Source organism: Phyllobates terribilis, unplaced genomic scaffold, assembly GCF_046119375.1.
Source record: "Phyllobates terribilis strain yellow unplaced genomic scaffold, ASM4611937v1 Scaffold_11__3_contigs__length_659146591, whole genome shotgun sequence".
Classification (NCBI taxonomy): domain Eukaryota; kingdom Metazoa; phylum Chordata; class Amphibia; order Anura; family Dendrobatidae; genus Phyllobates; species Phyllobates terribilis.
The window spans coordinates 158,020,338-158,041,448 of record NW_027362771.1 but is presented as its reverse complement, the minus strand read 5'-3'; the positions used below and the strand labels follow the sequence as shown (position 1 = coordinate 158,041,448).

The window sequence follows — 21,111 nt, the reverse complement described above, 5'->3', positions numbered from 1 at the left end:
GGTTTGGCAGTGTCGGCCATCTGTTGTAGCAAGAACAACACTTCTCCCAAACAGTTACCAACAATATTTGTGCCAAGTACCACATACAAGTCTGTATCACCAGGATTAGTCTCAACTACAATTAGTCCTTGATCCTTCAGTTCCACTCTTCCCACCTTTACTGCCACATCCTTAACCCCGACTAGGTTAAGGGGAAGGCCATTGGAGGCATACACGGAAAGTTTTGGATCTGGCGGGTGAAGTTCGTCTATGGACCAGAACCTTTTGTAGAGGACATCAGGCATGATGGTTACCTGAGAGCCAGTGTCCAGCAGGGCAGGTGTCGCGATGCCATCCAGCACAATGGACAGGAAAGGTCTTCCTCCCACGAACCGGTGGTACCAGTTTGGTGGGCCTGGTTGGTCTATCCCTGGGTGTCGGCCCTTGGCCCCAGGGTTTGCTCGTTTAAAGGACAGTTCCGCGCTGTGTGGCCTGCCTTGTGGCAGCGGTAGCAGATGAATTCTCCTGGAGGGCGACGTTGGTCGTTGGTCCTCCCACTTGGTGGCGTTGTCCACCTCCGGGGTGGCGTTGTCCTCCTACGGGGTGGCGTTGTCCTCCTTCTTCTCCTCATCCAGGGGACATCCTCAGGGCTCTCGGCCAGTAGGATCCTTCCCTCCGGCTCAGGCTCTGTCTGTAGCTGCAGGGTGCTCAGGACAGTGGGCAGAGTTTTACTTAACTGGCACACTTCAGAGCGCAGGCTGTCCAGCTCGCTAGGGGGCACTGTTTGCATCTTTGTTTCAGCCGTCAATGAAGGAGCAGTGGGTGCTGCGGGCACTGGGATGGCCACACCCTGGTAACGTTAGATAGCCGTATCTGTTGTTTCCAGGGGCTGCAGACCCTTTTATAGCCATGTCCTTAAGGGTGTCAAAGGTGGCATCTGGATGATCTAAGGCCCACCACCGTACAGTTCTGCTCTCCTCCTGGGATCTCAACCCCCGGATGAACTGTTCCGTCAGCAATTTATTTTCATTTTATATGCTAGCTGGACTAACCTGCTTCAGGGCCCGCAGGGCTTTCTGTAAGCGCCATGCGTAGTCCCGGACACTGTCCTCAGGTTTCTGGACACAGTGGTAGAATCTCATCCGGAGATCTGTCTCAGTGCGGTTTTCAAACACAGTTTGCAGTCTCTTAAAGATGATGGATACTGATTCCTGGTCTGCGGCTGGCCAGGTTTCAACTTCCCGCTCTGCGGCACCAGTCAATTGTGCCAGCACAACAGCAGCTCTCTGCTTACCAGTTATAAAATACATGTCCAGTACACCGCATATTTTTCTCTTGAATCCAGACAGGGTGTCTGGTTTGCCATTATACCGGGGAAGCCATTTTGCTCCCGGGATATATGGCATGGCCATGGGTATCAAAGGGGTCACAACCCCTGCTGGTGGAGCGGCCGCTCCGGCCTGTGCAGCGCCGGGCGCAGGTTGGGCATCAGGAGCGTTAACCGGTGCTCCGGCGGCTTACTGGTCGTCGGCCATGGTTGCGCCCCCCTAGTAAACCACAGCCTACCTTCTTCACTTCTTATCAGGTAGGCCGCAGCTCCGCGGGCGACGGTCTTCTTCCAGGACCTTGCGTCGCTCGCGTCTGACATCAGAGCGTCCACTGGGCTCCTTCCAGGACCTGACGCTTCCTGGTTCGACGTCGAGGCGTGGGGCGTGTCCTGGGCTTCGCGCGCTTTAGCAGTTACGCCTCCCAGGTTCCAGCAGTTACGCCCTTCTTCTTCCCGCGCTGCAGCGCGATAATGGCGGCGATCCTCACCGCAGTTTAACACACAGTTCAGTTCAATAAAGGTGCACAGTACCTGGTGGCAACAGGCACGAAATCCTGTTTGTGACGCCAAGTTTGACGCGTCCCCTGGGCCGTGGGGTACCCGGTGCCGGGCCGGTAGATGCTGGGGGTGATATCACGGTGGCTTGGCCGGTCCGTGACCCAGGGCGGTCATTAAAAAGGGGGATATTATTTACAGGGGATTTTGTAAAAGAGTTTGTGATGCCACCTGTGGAATGCGGCTAAAGGGAGCCGCCGCTGCGGAGCAGTCCTCTGGAGCTGGTGTTACGGCAGCAGGGATGGTGTGGCTCTCCACAGGTAGAGCTAGCTCCAGGGCAGTGTAGGGGTAGATGGTGGATGCTGGGGAGAGACGGCAGGATGGTCCCAGAGGAAAGACGGACACTCACACGGGGGATAAGCTTCAGTACCTTTACTGGTGACGATGCAGGCACGGTCCAGGGTACTCCGGATGAAGGGTGCACTTTTGGACTCTCCCCAGTGAGCGGGTGTAGGGCCTCCTGATCCGTTGCTTCCTCTTGCTAAGCTTCTGACCTGCCTGGAGCTAGGCCTAGCTTGGTTACTGTCTCTCTCTTTCACCTGCTGACCTGGTGGTAGGGCCTTCTCTTGGAGATCACTCTCCCTGGTCGCTGGGGCCTCCGTGACTCCTAGCCCTGGTACTGTAGTCAGCGTTTGGTAAACCTGGAACCTGTAGTCCTCCAGGTGTCCGGTGGTCCCTACTGGGTATAAAGGGACCCCGTAGGCTCGGACCCGGTGTCCGGTATATGTCTCGGGGTGAGCCTGGTATGCTCCTCTGCCCCCTTGTTACCTCTTCCTTCTCCTCTCGCCTTCGGCCACACTCAGAGCCCTCACTAGGCTTCACCTCGTGCTGTAGGCCTTGGCTCGCCTAAGCACAGCAGCCAACGTCCTGCCTCTTCACTGCTGTCTGAGCGTCAGCACGCTCTCTGCTCAACTCTAAACTGACTGAGCTGCCTGGCTCCACCCTCCCTATATATATCCCTATCAGGGCGCCCTCTGCTGGTCTGAGGTGGTAGGGTGGAGGGAGGTGTGTGAATGTGTGAGGGCCTCTTGTGGAGAAGTCCATCCATGCACCCTTCTGGGTTCTGTGGCACCAGTGCACAGCAGGGCGCCACATAGTCCCATACCATAACACTCAGAGGATGATTCGTGGTGGGTACTGTACACTCTGGCAAGCAATCCTCTCCAGGTCGTCGTCAAACATAGCGGACACCGTCTCTGCCAAAGATGGATATGCATGTCTCATCGTTCCATAAAACATTTCTCCATTGTTCAATGGTCCATTTAGAATGTTCTTTGGCCCACTGCAAACGTTTCTGATGCTGTTAGGCATTCAAGAATGGCTTTTTACGTGGTATTCTGGCGTTTATCAATCGTCGTCGAACCGTCCGATCGGACACTGTCACTCCGGTGTTGACAAGCTCCTTGTTGATGTCAACAGCAGTTGATTTCCTGTTATTTAGGGCGATTCTAACAATTTTTCTATCAGTCTGAGGAGTTTTAGCCTTCTTCCTTCCTCTACCTGGTTTATTCTTTATCGAACTAGTCTCTATAAACCGCTTACACACTTGGAGAACGCTGGCCGGTGAGATCCCTTTGCCAATTCGTGCTGCAATTTCCCAGTAACTGTACCCTTCTTCTCTTAAAGTAACAGCTTTGGCTCTCTTCTTAGGTGACCACTTATGTCTAATACTGCTGGCACAATATCGGTCTTAAATCACACCCAGGTCACTATAAACATAGAATACATATCGCAGAAGAGGGCGTGTGTTCAAGTAAGTATGTCAGTGAAAACTTTCATTAAATATTGGTGATGGTGAAAAACTGCAGGTGTTGCCTCAATTTTGGCCACTAGTGTATATCTCACTGACATATTTCTATATATTCTATCTATTTGACAGTTCTCACAGTTCGGGCTGTGAATTTACTGTACTTGGCTGATGAAATGTCTGGTTTCCTTTGAGATGTGTGCATAAAAATCGGACGGCACACGCATGGTTCATGTACCGTGTGTTTTTTTTTTCTCGCATCCATTGACTCGGATTGATGAGTTTCGTTCGATATACACAGCCACTCGCAGCATGCTGTGATTTTTTTTTTCTCATTCAGATTCCAAATGAGAAAAAAAATTGCAGAACAGCACAGAATCATTGAATGTTTTATCGGATTGTACTCATCCAATTTATACACAGATGAGAAAGAGCCCTTATGCCTCCTTCACACATCTTTGTGATTCGAGTACAGTAGGAAAAACCAGTACTGGTGAGATCCATGGTCCATGTTCGTATGCCATTCATATGGCGTCCGTGTTCTATCTGTATGTCCTTGTTCGTTTGCCATCCGTGTGTCCATATGCAGCATTCAAGTTTTATCCAGGAAATAAACAGATGCTATTAAAACTATTTATTTTCAAAGTTTAAAAGGGGATATAGTGGTCTTGCACTGGTCCACTGGGGTAGGGGGCAGGAAGGAATAGTAGAGACCAAGTAGTAAAAATTAGACCAATTTATTTAGATACACAATGAACATATAAAAAATAAACATAAGGATAAAATGGGAGAATTTAAGCTCAAATACAGAGATAATATTAAGAGCACTTAAAAAGGGTCCTTATGGTCCTGGCGTCTGCGCAGAGAGGGTCCTCTAGGAAGAAAAGAATATTTATTTAGTGACAGTTGAAGTATGAAGCTATATAGGATGGTTTTAGGAGGAGAGGTTACCTGAAAGAGTAGACGAGTAGGGTGGACTCCGGACTTATGTGTGGTCCCCAAGGAGGAATGGGGTTGTGGATAAATGTTAGAGAAATGAGGCCGCAAGCTATAGAGATAATGGTATTACCTATTGGTCGTAAATTACCTGTGGGTCATATATTACCTGTAAAATAGAAGTCCTAGTCTTGTGAGGGCAGATGGTGAATGAGGGTAAGGTACCCACACTAGTTTTCAGGAAAGAAGAAATCCTGGGCTGTGGATAAATGATAAAGAAATGGAGCCACAAGCCATGGAGATAATGGTATTACTTTGTGGTGGTAAGTTACCTGTAGGTCATATATTACCTGTAACATAGAAGTCCTATTATTGTTGGGGTAAATTTGGATAAAGGTAAGGTACCCACACAAGTTTTCAGGAATAAAGAAATCCTGTGTGTCCTTTTGATAGATGTCTGTGGAAGGGCTAGATGATACCCTGTGTACCTAGGAACCATAGAATTCAGGTCACAGATGGGTGTAGGTGACGCTTGAAGGTGACCTGGTCAGATAGGCTCCTGATTGGAGTAGGTAAAATTCAAGGTTCTAATGCGCGGATGTGGTGCTGATTAGTGCCTGGCTTTGGCACAAGTGATAGTCCTGAGAGTAAAGTTGGTATACCCTCTGGAAGGGGTAGCTGGATCCCTTGGTGTATTAGAACCAGGTCAAGAAGGTGGTAAAGTTGGTGCAGATAGAGCGCAGCAGCGCTCATCCGAGGATCTGCACGTGGTAGGAATCAGCTGGGAAGGAACTCAGCAGATGACTCACGGTTTTGATGAACTTGTCCCGTCGGTGATAGACTCCTGGTGTCTACAAGCCTGCGTGGGAACGTTCTTAGTTGGTAAGTAGTTCTTTGCAGCGTGTGGACAGACCACAGATGAGGTGGATAGTGTGCAGAGGAGATGGGTGGGGCAGGGACCCGGCCGGAAACCTGCTGCTCCTACCCACTCTCCGGATGTCAGCGTTCGGCGATGTGCAGGAGGACCTTCGCTGTGTGCACAACAGCTGTTGAGGATCTGCGTGACGTAGTTGTCACATGATGGGTCCCGGTACGGAAGCCTAGGGAGGTCAAAACTCTATCTACTTATTTTTAAAGTTTAATTGCGAGAAATTTAACAACACAGGACTTGCAGGAGGGAGAACAGATGATAGATAGCTACAAAAATGTCATTGATATCTATATAATCAGTGCTTTGCGTGTGTTATTGTCGCTACTTAGATGTATCTACTAAATAAATAAAAAACGTTGTGGGCTCCTGCTTAATTTTCATAATCAGTAGAGGAAAAGCCGAGCACTGGGGGCTGATTTTACTAGTCAGGGGAGGGTCCACTAAGTTAACATGTTCCCTGTCTATTAATAACAGCCCACAGCTGTTTGACTAGCGTTTACAGGCTAGATTACAGGGAGACCCCAGAAAAAAGTTGACGTAGGGTACCCCTATAAAATCTAACCAGCAAAGGCTAAATAGACAGCTGTGGGCTGATATTAATACCCAGGGAAGGGGCCATGGATCCTGGAACCCTCCGTGGCTATTACATCAGCCCTCAGCGGCCCAAGAAATGGTGAATCCATAAGATGTGCCAAATCTGGCACTTAGCCTCGGCTCTTCCAACTCACCCTGGAGCAGTGGCAAGTGGGGTAATAGGGTTGAGCTTCATGTCCACCTTGTATTTGCAGCTGACATGAAGCCCAGGTTAGTAATGGAGATGCGTCTGTAAGACGCCCCATTACTAACCCCATAGACAAAGCTTGTAAATAAACACAGAGCCTGAATAAAAATCCTTTATTTGAAATAAAAGTCCACACTCTTTAACACATTTATATTCACCTTATGCATATTCCGCTGAAGCCATTGTCCCCTGTAAAAGACAGAAAATAATAAACAAAAATACTCACCTTATACCATATCCCCTGAAGCCATTGTCCCCTGTAAAAAAAAATAAAAAAAATAAAAAACAACAATATCCCTCACCTGTCCAACATACTGTCCCACACCATAATCCATCCCTGTGATAATTGGTTTACAACCTGAACAGTGGCATGAGGCTACTGGCCAGGCAGCAAACCATGACACAATGAGCTGCTGCGAGCACAGCTTCAGTGACGATCGGTGATGCCATAAAGGTTACCGCTGGTCACTGACGGTGCGTTCCCAGGCTCACTTCACTGCGAGCCAGGACGATGAACTGCGGTGACCTCAGTGAGATCACCGCGAGCACTGTGAGAATTTTCTCATTGAGAAATGTTCTCATTCATTCAATTTTTTTGGGATCGCACCTTCAGTGACAGGAGGTAACCTCTACGACGTTACTGAAGCTGCGCTCTCAGCAGCTCATTGTGTTCTGGCTTAGACTATGGACAGTCGCATCATGGCACCGTTCAAGTTGTAAACCAGTTATCGAAGACTGGATTGGGAAAGTATATCGGACAGGTGAACATTATGGTTGTTTTTTATTTTAGTTTTTTTTTTTACAGGTGACAGGCTTAGGGGATTAGGTGTAAGGTGAGTATAAGTGTTTTTTAATTTTATTCTTAATTTTATACCAGTTGTAGACAGCGGGGGCTGAATACAACTCTCAACATTGTCCCTTGCTCGCGCTGATCTTAGCATGAGAAGGGGACAATAATGAGAGCTGCTTCCAGCAGCCACGCCAGGGATCAGCGTGAACTGTACCACTGATTCCCAGGCGCCGGTATGTGTCACGCTGATGATACATGGATGTCATCCTTGTGTCATCAGTGTGCAGCACACATTTTGTGCTTACTGTGCTAAAAAACCTGACATGCCTGCAGGTCACATACACAGTTACACACAGCTCTGCAGTGAGATCAGGAGAGCAGAGAGCGACCATTACATATCACACTGGTGATCCCCACTTTCATTTAAAATAAGCTCTGGAGGCAGATTGTCATGGAGATCAGTGTCTGGCCCATAGATCTTAACAACTCATTTACATATTAAGAAAAGCCTTTTCTTGCCGGATCCGCTAGAAATAAAGGACAGCGGATGACACATTAATGGATCCCTTGCCCATTGACTCAAATGTAAAAAAAAACAGATCCAGCAGAGATTAGTTAGTGAATGACGGACTGAAAAATGTCCTAAAGGATTGCTGCTGGATCCGTTCTAACGGATCATTACTAGACATGTGAACATAGCCTAACACTGCTGAATTCTACGTTTTAATCCCTATCTCATGCTGCTGTCCTCAGATTACATAGGAAAAAACGGATGACAGATTCCCTTGGAGTCTATGGCTCCAAAGATGACAGATTGGTTGGAATACTTCTCGTAAATTCTTCAAAATAGTTCATATTCTCAAACTGCAGGAGCATCTGTGATCTGTGAATGGAGTTTTCACAAAGGCGATCATATGCTGCACAGGCCTTTCTCTTCATCCATTTCTAGTTCAGCAGCATAACTTAAGCAGGAAAAGTATGTTAATAAATACTGGGAAGAATCATCCCTTTCTGCTGCCACCGACTTGTGACGACACGTGCCTCAGATGCGCTTCCCACAGTCACACGTCCACTTACCAGTATAAAATGACAGTGATAAAATACAGATACTTCTTACAAATTAGATCAGTGAGAGCTTCTGGCGGAGGAGAACACGGGGGAATATGGACAGAACTACAATGCTCTTTGCTTCTCCTGGGGTCTGACCCAGACATTCAGTAAATGAGATGTTAGATAAAAGGGGGGCGGCTTATTAAATTCGATTCTAATCCAGCTTTACACCATATTTGTGCTGTCTGTCATATTTTCCCCCAGGAACCTTCTAGAGAAACAATATGGCTGTCATCTTATCGAACATCCTTCAACTTTTCTGTGCATAACACACATGAATGATACATCCATAATTCAGGGAGATATTGTATTCCTGTGGGTTGTCAGCTACCAAAACGTTTGCGATTTTAGCCACAGAGGCGAATATGTTCCTTGATCATGGATATATCCATGGATTATGTCAAACTTGGATTTTATAGCTATGACATGGAAAATATTGTACTTCCATTGCCATGTGAGGTGTCTGATACCTTGCATTGATTCACCTCTTTGTTAATCAGTCTGTACACAGTCAAAGTTTGCCCCACCAACAACTGTCAGCTACTTGTTAATTACTCTGTATTCACTACATGTCTGTCCTCCATCAGATAACCTGCTGCAATTACCTGTTGACAGCAGAGGGTATGCAAGCAGTGATCCAATGCCCCCAGCCTTTGCTCTGTATAACTATAACTCCATTTATGACAAATAATATATTCAGAAATCTAAAACAGGTGAATATGTAACATTTTGGTATAGTCTTCAACAATGGGTGGGTAAGGGCTAGCTCTTGGCATAGAAATGAAAATGTATGCATTAGGGGGCAACTCTACATCAGTATGTAAAAGGCAGTGACAGTCAGCTGTAAGATTAATATAAAGCAATATATGACATCTTAAAGAGCTTTTATCACCAAGAAAAACTGCCCTGAGCTACTGAAATGTGTAGACAGTTGATTCCAGCAATGTTATTCTTAGTTCTGAACTCATTTTAACTTCCCTGCAGTAAGTCATTGGTCTGTGCTTTGTATTGTAAAGCATCTCCTGGGTTTCTAAGCTCTGACAAACAGTAGTACTGTAGAACTTCTAGATTGCCTTTTATAGGGCACCAGTCTGAACGTTTTTACATATGGATGTAGAGGTGCTGGTACCCAAGTAAAAATTACACCATTTTTAAAGAGATCCGATATGCCAGTTATGAGCAATCCAGTACCGAAGCCATATTTAAATCAAGCTGGAATTGCATTAGGATGAAGCACCCCTAGTGCACTTCCAGCCTGATTTATATATGGTTTCTACACTGGATTTCTCATGACTGGAATAGTATAATTTCTATTGGAGGACAAGCACTTAAACAGCAATATTCCTACTTCCATATGTAAAATTGTGCTTAAGGGATCCTTTTCAGCGTACAAAGCACTCACCGTTTGCTGGATAATTATATCCTTGGAATCTGTCTTTCTTGAGCTGTCCACACATTATAGTACTTCAGGGCCATTATTAATGGTTACACGTTCTCTTTAAAGGGGTTTCCCTACAAACAAAAGTTCATTTTAATCAATGGCTGTCTCTGATCGTGTACGGAACATGGTCTGATCATACCACAGCTCCTGGGCAAGGGAGGAAGCAAAAGACAATACAGACATTACAGCCGGGGATTGCACCTGATTCTTTCTTTGAAGTAAAGCATTGCTTAAAAGCAGGCAGTGAAATGTTTTACCTTATAAAAAGAATCAGCTGTGATCCCCTGCTGTAATGTCTGCATTGTCTTCTGCTTCCTCCCCTGCCCAGGAGCTGTGGTATGATCAGACCATGTCCCTGCACGGTCAGACACAGCCATTAACTAAAATTAACTTTTGTTTGTGGCAAAAACCCTTTAACTCTATTATTCCAGCTAACCAAGCACCATGAGTCAGTCCTTTGACTCTAAAACCATCTGTCTACAAGGGAAATACTGGCAGAAGACAAGTAGGTGACACATTGCTTCCGTTCCAAGTTGTATCATCAACCTGATACAAATCCAGGGACACCATGAAGTCAGTATTTTTGTCGATCTAATCTTTTTTTTTTTTCTTCTTCCTTTGGTCTCTGCTGATTAACAACTTATGCCAAAATGTTCACAATTAGTTGTTACATCCCTGTTTGCCCATCAATTTCTATTTAAACCTTTGTAGATGCCATTTTCAAATACACTATGACTAAGGGTGGTTTTCCACCAGAAATGCATACGTTTTTAAATGTTTCTTGCTCTATTTCCTGTCTTTGGATGTTAATGGACCACTAATAACGTAGAAATATTTTTTATCAACAGATGGATGTGCTAAAATTCCTTCTACTCACCTGTTATACACTTACTTCGATTCTAAATGTTCCTATCCATTTGTAATATAGTCAGCAGATATTAAGAGATAAGATGCTAGAGGTGTCTTTCTCTTCTTTCCCCACTGAAAAAACATGGACACTTGGTCGAGCTGAACCTTCATGGGAGAGAGAGTTATTAAGCCAACAGCTGTCCCATGTATGTGTAGAACGAGCAAAAAAGCTTGTAAAAGAACTTCAACATGACGTTTCAAGGATGGAGCGAGACTGCCATCTACTGGCCAGAGACAGTCAAGCGGAACCAAAATATACAAAGGAAGTTGCAGGGAGGGCAGATTCAGAGGCTGGACCCGATCAGGTGACTTCCAGGAAGGAGTTGAGAGAGATAAGAGGCCAGCGCGCCAAACCTGAGGGGTCTTTGGCGCCAAGCAGCAGAGAGGAGCAGACGTGCTCCCTGCGTCCTGAGAAACCCCGCGTGACAGGCCAAATCCAGAGGCCTAAGAGGTGCTCCAGCCGGGCACCGGTAAAAGAGCTCCGGATCCCTCACAGTTGTGACTCGAGTGCTCTGCCTGCTGAGGATACTAGGAACCTGATCGCGGTGCTGAGTGAGTTCGCGGAACCCGACGTCGGCCGCCGACAGACGAGGCCTGGACCCCCCTATCCAAGGCTCGAGAGACTGCCCCCAACAGCCAAGCAGAGAGGAGCCGCATACGTGAGCAGGGCCGTCACTTCCACTGCTCACCCACGGTACCGGGGACAATTGGGTTTAAGTACTCAGGTTGGGAGGGGAACGGTTGGGGCTAAAGTAGCACAACATGATTTAATTGAATTCATCCGGAAAGAGACTCATGGCCTAGCGGGAATAACCGGTGACCCCCGCTAGGGCCAAATTCATGGTTAAAGAACTTGTGTGGTGCTTCTCATGCTTGAGGGCATCACCTTACTTTAAGAGACTGCGCCTTATTTTAAGAGACTGCGCCTTACTTTGAGGAATTTCGTATTTTTCTGATATTTCAAACCACTGTTCATTACCCTTGTTGCTAATCCCTTGTTTCAGTATACCTGTTGTATAAAACTGTTTACAAACATCTCTGACTGTTCTCGCCTTGTGTCTCTGTGCGTTGCATTCCGGCACCTGCATTACATTTGGCGTAGTCGGCAGGATGCAACATTCAGATGCAGAGATGGCGGATCAGTCTGTGGCTGGGTCCGGCCGGAGCCATATACCCCTGGGGGCTATGCTCAGCCATCTTCCCAAGTTTACAGGGGATGGCATGTCACTTTGGGACTGGGCAGAAAGACTGCTACGTATGCTACGTATGTATCCCCTTGACCCTCTAGCCCAGGCGGAGCTGGCCCTCCTAACCCTTGATGGAGAGGCCCGACAGACGGTGATGTACCGCCCACCTGGGGACCGTGACACCGTGGATAAAGTGATAAAAATTCTAGAGGACATGCACGGTGACACTACAGATTTGGGACACTTGCGCTTACGGTTGTTTCAGCGGGTCCAAGGGGAAAATGAGACAGTAAATCAGTATGTTAATGCATTACAGGAAGTGACGGCCCATATCACTAAGAAAACTCGAGATGGGAACCGAGGACTGGGACCATTGGATGAGGTGTTGCGTGACCAACTGATTGCTGGCTTGAAAGACCCTTCCCTGAGGCAGATCCTGAAGGAGCGGCTGCGATTGAGCCCTGATATGGGCTTCCTGGAGGTAGGGGCTGAAGCTAGAGTCCTGGAGAGAGAAGTTCCTGTTCTCAAAGCCACAGTTAGAAGTCATGAGGCAATTGCTCCTGGATTCACCAACCAAGAGCCTGATTGGGTACGGGAAATACATCAGGAAATTCGAGACATTCGGGGTGAGCTGAATTCTATTAGGAAGACTCCTACTGCCCCCTTGCCGACGGACCGTACTGGTCAACGCGGACAGAGACCAGAACGAGAAAGACGTTCCAATCCGGCCCCAGCACGACATGTACCCGACCTATTGGCAGAACGAGGACCGGAGTGCTGGACCTGCGGAGGTAGGGGGCATATCTCCAAAGACTGTCCCAACCGAGAAAGGAGGAGGAGGGGACAGCCGTTAAACTAAAATGCCCCACGGTTGTGGAGCATACCGTGGGGTCTCGAGCTTCAGAGAGTAGAAGAGGGAGCTCTGAAGACATTGTCTCTGAGAGGCCCATTATCTGGGCTGAATTCAATGGGCAGCGGATCCGCTGTTTGATGGACACCGGGTCTCAAGAGACCACTATGCCTGAGACGTACTTCCAAAGTCACTTTCCTGAAGTCGCTCGTTCCTGCCGGGAACCCACTGTCAAACTGGTGGCACTAATCAACTACATATCCCAGTAGCGGGAGTAGTATGGATGTCCGTGCGGGCATGTGGAAAGGACCTCGGTCGAAAAGGGATTGTACTGACCACCGGGCCCGGAGGCGATGGGCCCATTGTAACCCTGGGCATGAATGTGCTGAAAGAAGTCGGACAGTTCCTGGCTGAGGGCTGTAGCAAAAACAACTGGACCCACGCCACTCGAGACCCAGCTAACAAGAGAGTGTTCCAGCACCTCGTGCGGGTCAGTCAGATTCAAAAGTTGCCCACTACCTCCCAGTACCTTGGTAAGGTATCGATACCGCCCGAAGCCACAATGACACTGCCGGTGGGACAGACTGTACTCACTTTGCCGGTGCTGGCACATGTGTCCTTAGAGGGCGTGGACATTCAAGTTGAACCAATGGAGGGAGAAGAAGCGCCCTCTCGACTCCTGATTGCTCGAACTCTGGCCACCGTGCGGCACGGTCGAGTACCCGTGCGCTGCATCAATTTAAGTGGCACCAGTTTACAGTTGTTGCCCCGACAAGAGGTGGCGCGAGTGTGCGTAATGCCGGAGGCCCTTACTAGAGCTGACGCTATAGGGCTGGCACCTGTGGAAGGAAAACCATGGACCCTAGAGGTGTCCTTCAATAGCCAGGAACATGGAAGAGAACCGTTGGCTGGACGCCACCTCCTCGAAGAAATGGAAGCTAACCTGACTGAGTTTTCTGCTGGACAAGTAAGGCAGATCGAACAACTTCTACAGCGATATCAGGGAGTGTTTGCACAGCATGAAGATGATTTCGGGTGCACTCGGGACATTCAGCATGAAATATCCACCGGAAATACTGCTCCCATCCGAGAGAGATATCGGCAGATCTCGCCTCAAATGTACCAGGAGGTGAAAGAGCTGTTGGCCCACATGTTGCGGAACGGTGTGATCCGTGAAAGCCAGAGCCCCTGGGCGGCTCCGATCGTGCTGGTCCTAAAGAAGGACGGTACCCTGAGATTCTGCGTAGACTATCGGAAGCTGAATGCCTGTACAGTACGGGACTCCTATCCACTCCCCCGAATCGAAGAGTCTCTATCTGCACTAGGGAGCGCCAAATTTTTCTCCTCCCTCGACCTGGCCAGTGGCTATTGGCAGGTCCCAGTAGCTGAGAAGGATCGTCCGAAGACAGCTTTTGTTCTCCCTATGGGCCTGTTTGAGTTCAATCGAATGCCGTTCGGACTAATAAATGCGCCAGGAACCTTCCAACGGCTGATGGAGAGATGCTTGGGGGACCTCAACTTTGAAGCCACTTTAATATATCTGGACGATATAATTATCTATTCCGCAACGTTTGAGGATCATCTCCGCCGATTGGAACAAGTGTTAGAACGGCTACAAAGGCACGGCCTGAAAATTAAGCCTCGTAAGTGTTGTCTCTTCAAACGAGAAATTGAATATCTGGGGCACACTGTGTCCAGTGCAGGGGTGCACCCCACTGCGGAGAAAGTAGCTGCCGTGCAGAAGTGACCCACGCCCGCCAATCTAAGGGAACTAAGGGCATTCCTGGGGCTCGCTGGATACTACTGCAGATTCATTAAAGACTTCGCTAAGATTGCGAACCCGCTCAATGAATTGCTGAGAGGAACAGCCGGGGGCGCCAAGCGGCAGCCCATTCAGTGGGGCCCACGACAAGAAGAGGCATTCCGAGCATTGAAAATGGCGCTAACAGATGCCCCGATTCTGGCCTACGCTGACTTTTCGCAGCCGTTCATGTTGTACACTGATGGAAGCTTGCATGGGCTGGGAGCAGTGCTGGCTCAAGTAGAAGGAGGGAAAGAGCGAGTGATCGCGTATGCCAGCAGGTCACTCCGAGATACGGAGAAGAATCCGGACAACTACAGTTCGTTTAAGCTGGAGCTACTGGCACTGGTGTGGGCCATGACCGAGAAGTTTGCTGAGTACCTGTCAGGGTCAGAAGTGCAAGTGCGGACAGATAACAACCCTTTGGCCCACTTGGAGAACGCCAAACTGGGCGCGTTAGAACAGCGGTGGGTCGCAAGGATGTCCAAATTCCAGTATAAAATCGCCTATCGGTCCAAGGCCCTGAACACACATGCAGATGCCCTGTCCTGGGTCACTCAGGCGGGGCCGAAGAAGGACAGAGATGAGGAGCTCGAAGGCGACGAGATCCCGGATTTCAGCCAGTTCGCTGCTGCTGTGGTCGACGCCCAAGAGACCAGAGGGGAGCCGAGGCCCATTCAGATTCTGGGCCGTTCAAGAGACGAATGGATACATCTGCAGCAATCCGACCCGGAGCTAGCAAAGTTGAGAGAATGGGTCGCCCTTAATCAGAGACCCGACCAGGAAGCCAGAGCCGCTTCACTTCCAACTACCCTACAAATCCTAGGCCAGTGGGAGAGGCTCCTCCTGAAGGACGGCTTGCTATGCCGAAGAATCCAGCTGCCTCGAGAGTTTGATGTTACCTGGCAAGTGGTAGTTCCAGGAGCGCTAGTAACACAGCTAGCCCAAGAAGCTCATAGAAGAGGTGCTCACTTCGGAGTAGAAAAGACCTTCCGGTGGTTGCAACGGCTGGTGTATTGGCCTCAACTGCGACAAGAAGTCGAGGGGGTCTGCCGAACATGTCGCCAGTGTGAGTTGAACAAGCCCCCGGAGCAAAGAGCTCCCATTCAGACCATCCGAACTTCTGCCCCCTTGGAAGTCTTGATGATTGACTACTTGATGGTAGGAACTTCATACAACGGTTATGGACACTGTTTAGTCATGACTGATCACTTCACCAAGTTTGCAGTAGTGACGCCCACTAAAGATCAGACGGCAGAAGCCGCAGCCAAGGCCATCTGTCAAGATTTCATCCGGATTTATGGGTGCCCGAAGCGAATACATTTTGACCAGGGGGCCTGCTTCCAAGGACGAGTGATGGATGAGCTATACCGCATCTATGGGATCGACCGTTCCCGGACAACGCCCTACCACCCGCAAGGGAACGGTGCATGTGAGCGCTTTAACCGAACCCTGTTGCAAATGTTGCGAACACTGGAAGCGGACAAAAAGATGAAGTGGCCCGAATTCGTGTCCGAGCTGGTGTGGGTGTATAATAATCAAGTTCATGCAACCACCGGCTACACCCCCTACATGTTGCTGTTTGGAAGAAGTGGCCGAGAAATCACCGAACTGGAGCTAGACTCAGAAGACCCCGGTCCGGGCAGTAGCCCAAGTACCTGGATTCGAGAACATCAGCGTCGACTCCATACCGTGAGAAGACTGGTTGATCAGAAGTTTCAGGAAGTAGAGCATGCAGTTCGGCCCCCGACCACAGGTGGATCGCTTCAGCCAGGAGACCGAGTGCTGGTGAGGGCTAAACGATTTGGGAGTAAGCTGGACCATCGTTGGGAGGCAATACCATATCGGGTGGTGAAGAAGGTTCACCCAGGAAACCCTGTCTACGAGGTTAGGCCCGAAGGGGATGATGCCACGACATCCAGGGTGTTGCACCGTAATATGTTGCGACCTTGCTCCTCTGAAGCAGAAGTCTGTAACAGGGCTGGGCCCTCAGACGTGTTGGCTGAAGTGCCACATACAGGAACCTTGGGGGATGAAGAAGGGTGGGCCACAATGCAGTTGGGCCCGTCAGAACCGTTGGTGCCACTCCCGAGTGGAAGTCAGAATGAGTCAGAAAATGATTTGCAATCCCCAGTAGTTGATTCCTCGGATCTCCCGGAGTCTCCTCCGCAAGAAGAGCCACGCAGAACTGAGCGGGCTAATGTCGGAATTCCTCCTAACCGGTATGCTCAGGAAGAGTTTATCTGGTCTCGAATGCAACAGAAAACGCAGGAGTGTGCCCAACTCCTGTCTGAGCTTGCACTGCCTGGAAGGAGACATCAATTCTGCGAGGAGTCCACTCGCCCGAGGACTGGCGAGCAAAAAGGAGGGAGGAATGTAGAACGAGCAAAAAAGCTTGTAAAAGAACTTCAACATGACGTTTCAAGGATGGAGCGAGACTGTCATCTACTGGCCAGAGACAGTCAAGCGGAACCAAAATATACAAAGGAAGTTGCAGGGAGGGCAGATTCAGAGGCTGGACCCGATCAGGTGACTTCCAGGAAGGAGTTGAGAGAGATAAGAGGCCAGCGCGCCAAACCTGAGGGGTCTTTGGCGCCAAGCAGCAGAGAGGAGCAGACGTGCTCCCTGCGTCCTGAGAAACCCCGCGTGACAGGCCAAATCCAGAGGCCTGAGAGGTGCTCCAGCCGGGCACCGGTAAAAGAGCTCCGGATCCCTCACAGTTGTGACTCGAGTGCTCTGCCTGCTGAGGATACTAGGAACCTGATCGCGGTGCTGAGTGAGTTCGCGGAACCCGACGTCGGCCGCCGACAGACGAGGCCTGGACCCCCCTATCCAAGGCTCGAGAGACTGCCCCCAACAGCCAAGCAGAGAGGAGCTGCATACGTGAGCAGGGCCGTCACTTCCACTGCTCACCCACGGTACCGGGGACAATTGGGTTTAAGTACTCAGGTTGGGAGGGGAACGGTTGGGGCTAAAGTAGCACAACATGATTTAATTGAATTCATCCGGAAAGAGACTCACGGCCTAGCGGGAATAACCGGTGACCCCCGCTAGGGCCAAATTCACGGTTAAAGAACTTGTGTGGTGCTTCTCATGCTTGAGGGCATCACCTTACTTTAAGAGACTGCGCCTTATTTTAAGAGACTGCGCCTTACTTTGAGAAATTTCGTATTTTTCTGATATTTCAAACCACTGTTCATTACCCTTGTTGCTAATCCCTTGTTTCAGTATAACTGTTGTATAAAACTGTTTACAAACATCTCTGACTGTTCTCGCCTTGTGTCTCTGTGCGTTGCATTCCGGCACCTGCATTACATATGTATGCAACTTAAAGGAAACCTGTCACATTGGATAATGCTGTTAACTTGCATATATAGGTTAAAGGGATTCTGTCAGTTTGAACAGTCGTTCCGTGCTAAGTTCCACCGCTCAGTGCTCCACGGCGGGGCCAATCATTCATATACACCTTCCCACCTGCTTGTTTTCCCTCAATCTCTGCCCTTCTCTGACTATGAAGTCAGAGCTGTCAATCAAAGAAGAGGAGGAGGTGAAGATAAAGGCAATACGAGCAGGTGGGAAGGTGCACTTAAATGATTGGCCCAGCCGTGATGCACCGAGCGCCTGTACATGGTTTGAACTGTCATTCTATGCTGACAGAGTCCCTTAAATAGCATTAGGCAGGTGCCCGGCCGCCATACTTAGTGAGGTACCTGGGAAAAAATAAACTTTTATTTCTTTTGGAAGCCGCCATCTTTCAGTCCATACAGGCATGCCAGTGTGGCTACAGTCATCACTCAGTACATAGTGAGTGGCGGCTGTAACCACGCCCCAGCATTTTGAAAACCATGCATCAATGCAGAGGCGGCTGTCAGTCAAAGTATCGGGACATGATTGCAGCCGCTGCTCACAGTGCTGAGAGTGATGACTGTAGCCACGCCAGCACATCTATATGACTGGAAGCTGACAGCTCCTGGGAGAAAATAACAAAAAACAGAGTTGAGTTGGGAGAATTGAGGTGCCTGTCCGTGTGAGATGCACTTATGGTGCTGGGCAGCCCGCCTGATCTGATAGGCGGGCTGCCCAATTTGTCAGGAAAACTTGCAGGCCGGTGGGTGCCGCTCTCTGGCGCCCCCTTACCTCTCAGGTCAGTCAAGGTACTGTACCTAGAGTAAGTAGTGCCACCAGCGGGGGAAGACACTGTGGGGTGTGTGTTGTCCCTTACACGTCACTAATCCGTGACGCCACGATACGGGCACAGCTCTCTGGCGCCCCCTTGCCTCTCAGGTCAGTCAAGGTACTGCACCTAGAGTGAGTGGTCGCCGGAGAGGCCGTCCTGTAGCCCACTGGGTATTTTGCCATCTCATTCAACCCTCCCAACTGACCTATCTATCAACGTCAATGGCTGCCCACTCTCCCCAGTCCCGCAAGCTCGCTGCCTTGGGGTAACCCTGGACTCTGAACTCTCCTTCAAACCACATATCCAAGCCCTTTCCACTTCCTGCCGACTCCAACTCAAAAATATCTCCCGGATCCGCACATTCCTAAACCATGAATCTGCAAAAACACTAGTGCACGCCCTCATCATCTCCCGTCTTGACTACTGCAACCTCCTGCTCTGTGGCCTCCCCTCTAACACTTTCGCACCCCTCCAATCTATCCTAAACTCTGCTGCTCGACTAATCAACCTGTCCCCCCGCTATTCCCCGGCCTCTCCTCTCTGTCAATCTCTTCACTGGCTCCCCATTGCTCAGAGACTCCAGTTCAAAACCCTAACCATGACATACAAAGCCATTCACAACATGTCTCCTCCATATATCTCCGACCTAGTCTCCCGTTACATACCTGCAGGCAACCTCCGATCCTCACAAGATCTCCTGCTCTACTCCCCTCTTATCTCCTCCTCCCACAACCGTATACAAGATTTCTCCCGTGCTTCCACCCTACTCTGGAACTCTCTACCCCAACGTATCAGACTCTCGCCTACCGTGGAAACCTTCAAAAGGAACCTGAAGACCTACCTCTTCCAACAAGCCTACAACCTGCAGTAACCACCGCTCCACCATACCGCTGCACGACCAGCTCTACCCTCACCTACTGTATCCTCACCCATCCCTCGTAGATTGTGAGCCCTCGCGGGCAGGGTCCTCGCTCCTCCTGTACCAGTCGCTGTCACATTGTGTTCAAGATTATAGTAATTGTTCTTGTATGTATACCCCTTTTTCACATGTAAAGCGCCATAGAATAAATGGCGCTATAATAATAAATAATAATAATAATAGGCGTCATCAACAGGCTGTAAGCCATACATTCGTATCTGTTTGACTGGCGTCCTATGCAAGCCTCATCTGTGTGCATTTTTAATACTAGGCAACCACCCCCTCCATGAATTGGTAGGTTTGTGAGTGGTTGTTCCATCAGTATTTTGCATCTGTGCTGCCCCCCGCCTTTATCATGGGGGTCTGCTGCATCCTGTTGGCGTATTGTTATTCTGACCTGGTGTTAGTAAGACTTTCTTTTTCTGTGATGTTTTTTTTTTGTTAATTTGTCCTTTTTTCTGTGAGCTGGTTCCCTAGAGAAATAAAGTTCATTTTCTCCTGGGTACCACAGTTTCAGTACAGCGGCAGGGCACCTTCCTAATGCTATTACCCTTCAGATTAATAGCATTATTCGATGTGACCAGTTCCCTTTAGGACAGCTGCTATACGTCATGGCTAAATGGAACGTGATTTTTTGTGAAAAGTAAAAAACGGATCTCCTATCTGTATATAGATGTCAGTCAGCAATTCTTTACCTACAAATGTAAAACTGAGAACAGGTGGAGCTTCACATTCAAACATTCATATATTTTCTTGTGGATTTTTCTAGATTACTCCATTATCCGCATACAGCATCCTTCTAAAGAAGCATGGATTATTCCTTGAAGTGAATGCACATGGTGAAATAGTGGACAGCTTTCATGATCCAGATGGAAGTGTAACATGGGCAATAAGTGATGTCTACGAGCACCAAGGAAAACTCCATTTGGGTAACACGGATTTGCCCTTCCTTGTAGTCTTGCCACAATAAGTATTGCACGTCAGTGAGATAATGACATGTCTTTGTGACCTTGCAAATTGTCTCTTCGGAGAGGAAGCAGACTAGAACTCTAGTGCCACCTACAGGAAGTAGCAATCCTAAAAGTCAATAGTGACCCTTTAACAAGCCTTATCACATAACTATAAGCCAGAACCAGAAACTCAATTTGCAGACACTGTGTTTCGGGTGAAATTCTGGATTTTTTTTTTTTTTTTTTTTTTTAAGAAGGCTCTCAGCTTTACGACAGATCTGTTTGTGAGCACTCTCAAATGGAGGGGAAGGTAGTTTAAACCACTTTTCAAACTGGGAACTCAAATTTAAGGATAGTATGAAATTTTTCCCCAACACAGGGGTAGGTGCTTTTAAGAAATTCCTTCTCAGGTTTACAACATTTTGACTTGATTAACGTGCCATGCCTGATGAAGAGACCCGAGTAGCCTCAAAAGTTTATTAACTTTTTAGTCAGCCACTAAAATGTATCACCATTACTCATTTGGGATTGTTTTTGATTAACTTATGAATCTGCATGAACAGAAGACACATCTACGGCATTTACCTGGATCTCCAAACATTTATGGTTACACTACCACGATGATGAGTATTTGGTGAGTTTTTGATGTTGCAGAGTTTCTGCACCTATTAGGCAAGTTAGGTCACCAGGTATCCTATATTCCATATTGCCTTGATTTGAC

General features: G+C 48.5%; 1 protein-coding gene across 1 annotated transcript in view; it reads left to right on the top strand.

Moving 5' to 3' along the window:
- LOC141165803 (adipocyte plasma membrane-associated protein-like) overlaps positions 1-20,691 on the top strand; it is a 64,489-nt gene extending 43,798 nt beyond the window's left edge. The window contains exon 9 of the mRNA XM_073651722.1: positions 20,210-20,691. Within this exon, the coding sequence (XP_073507823.1) occupies positions 20,210-20,410 (201 nt within the window). The 3' untranslated portion in view covers positions 20,411-20,691. The remainder of the gene's footprint in view (positions 1-20,209) is intronic.
- Positions 20,692-21,111: the final 420 nt, after the last annotated feature.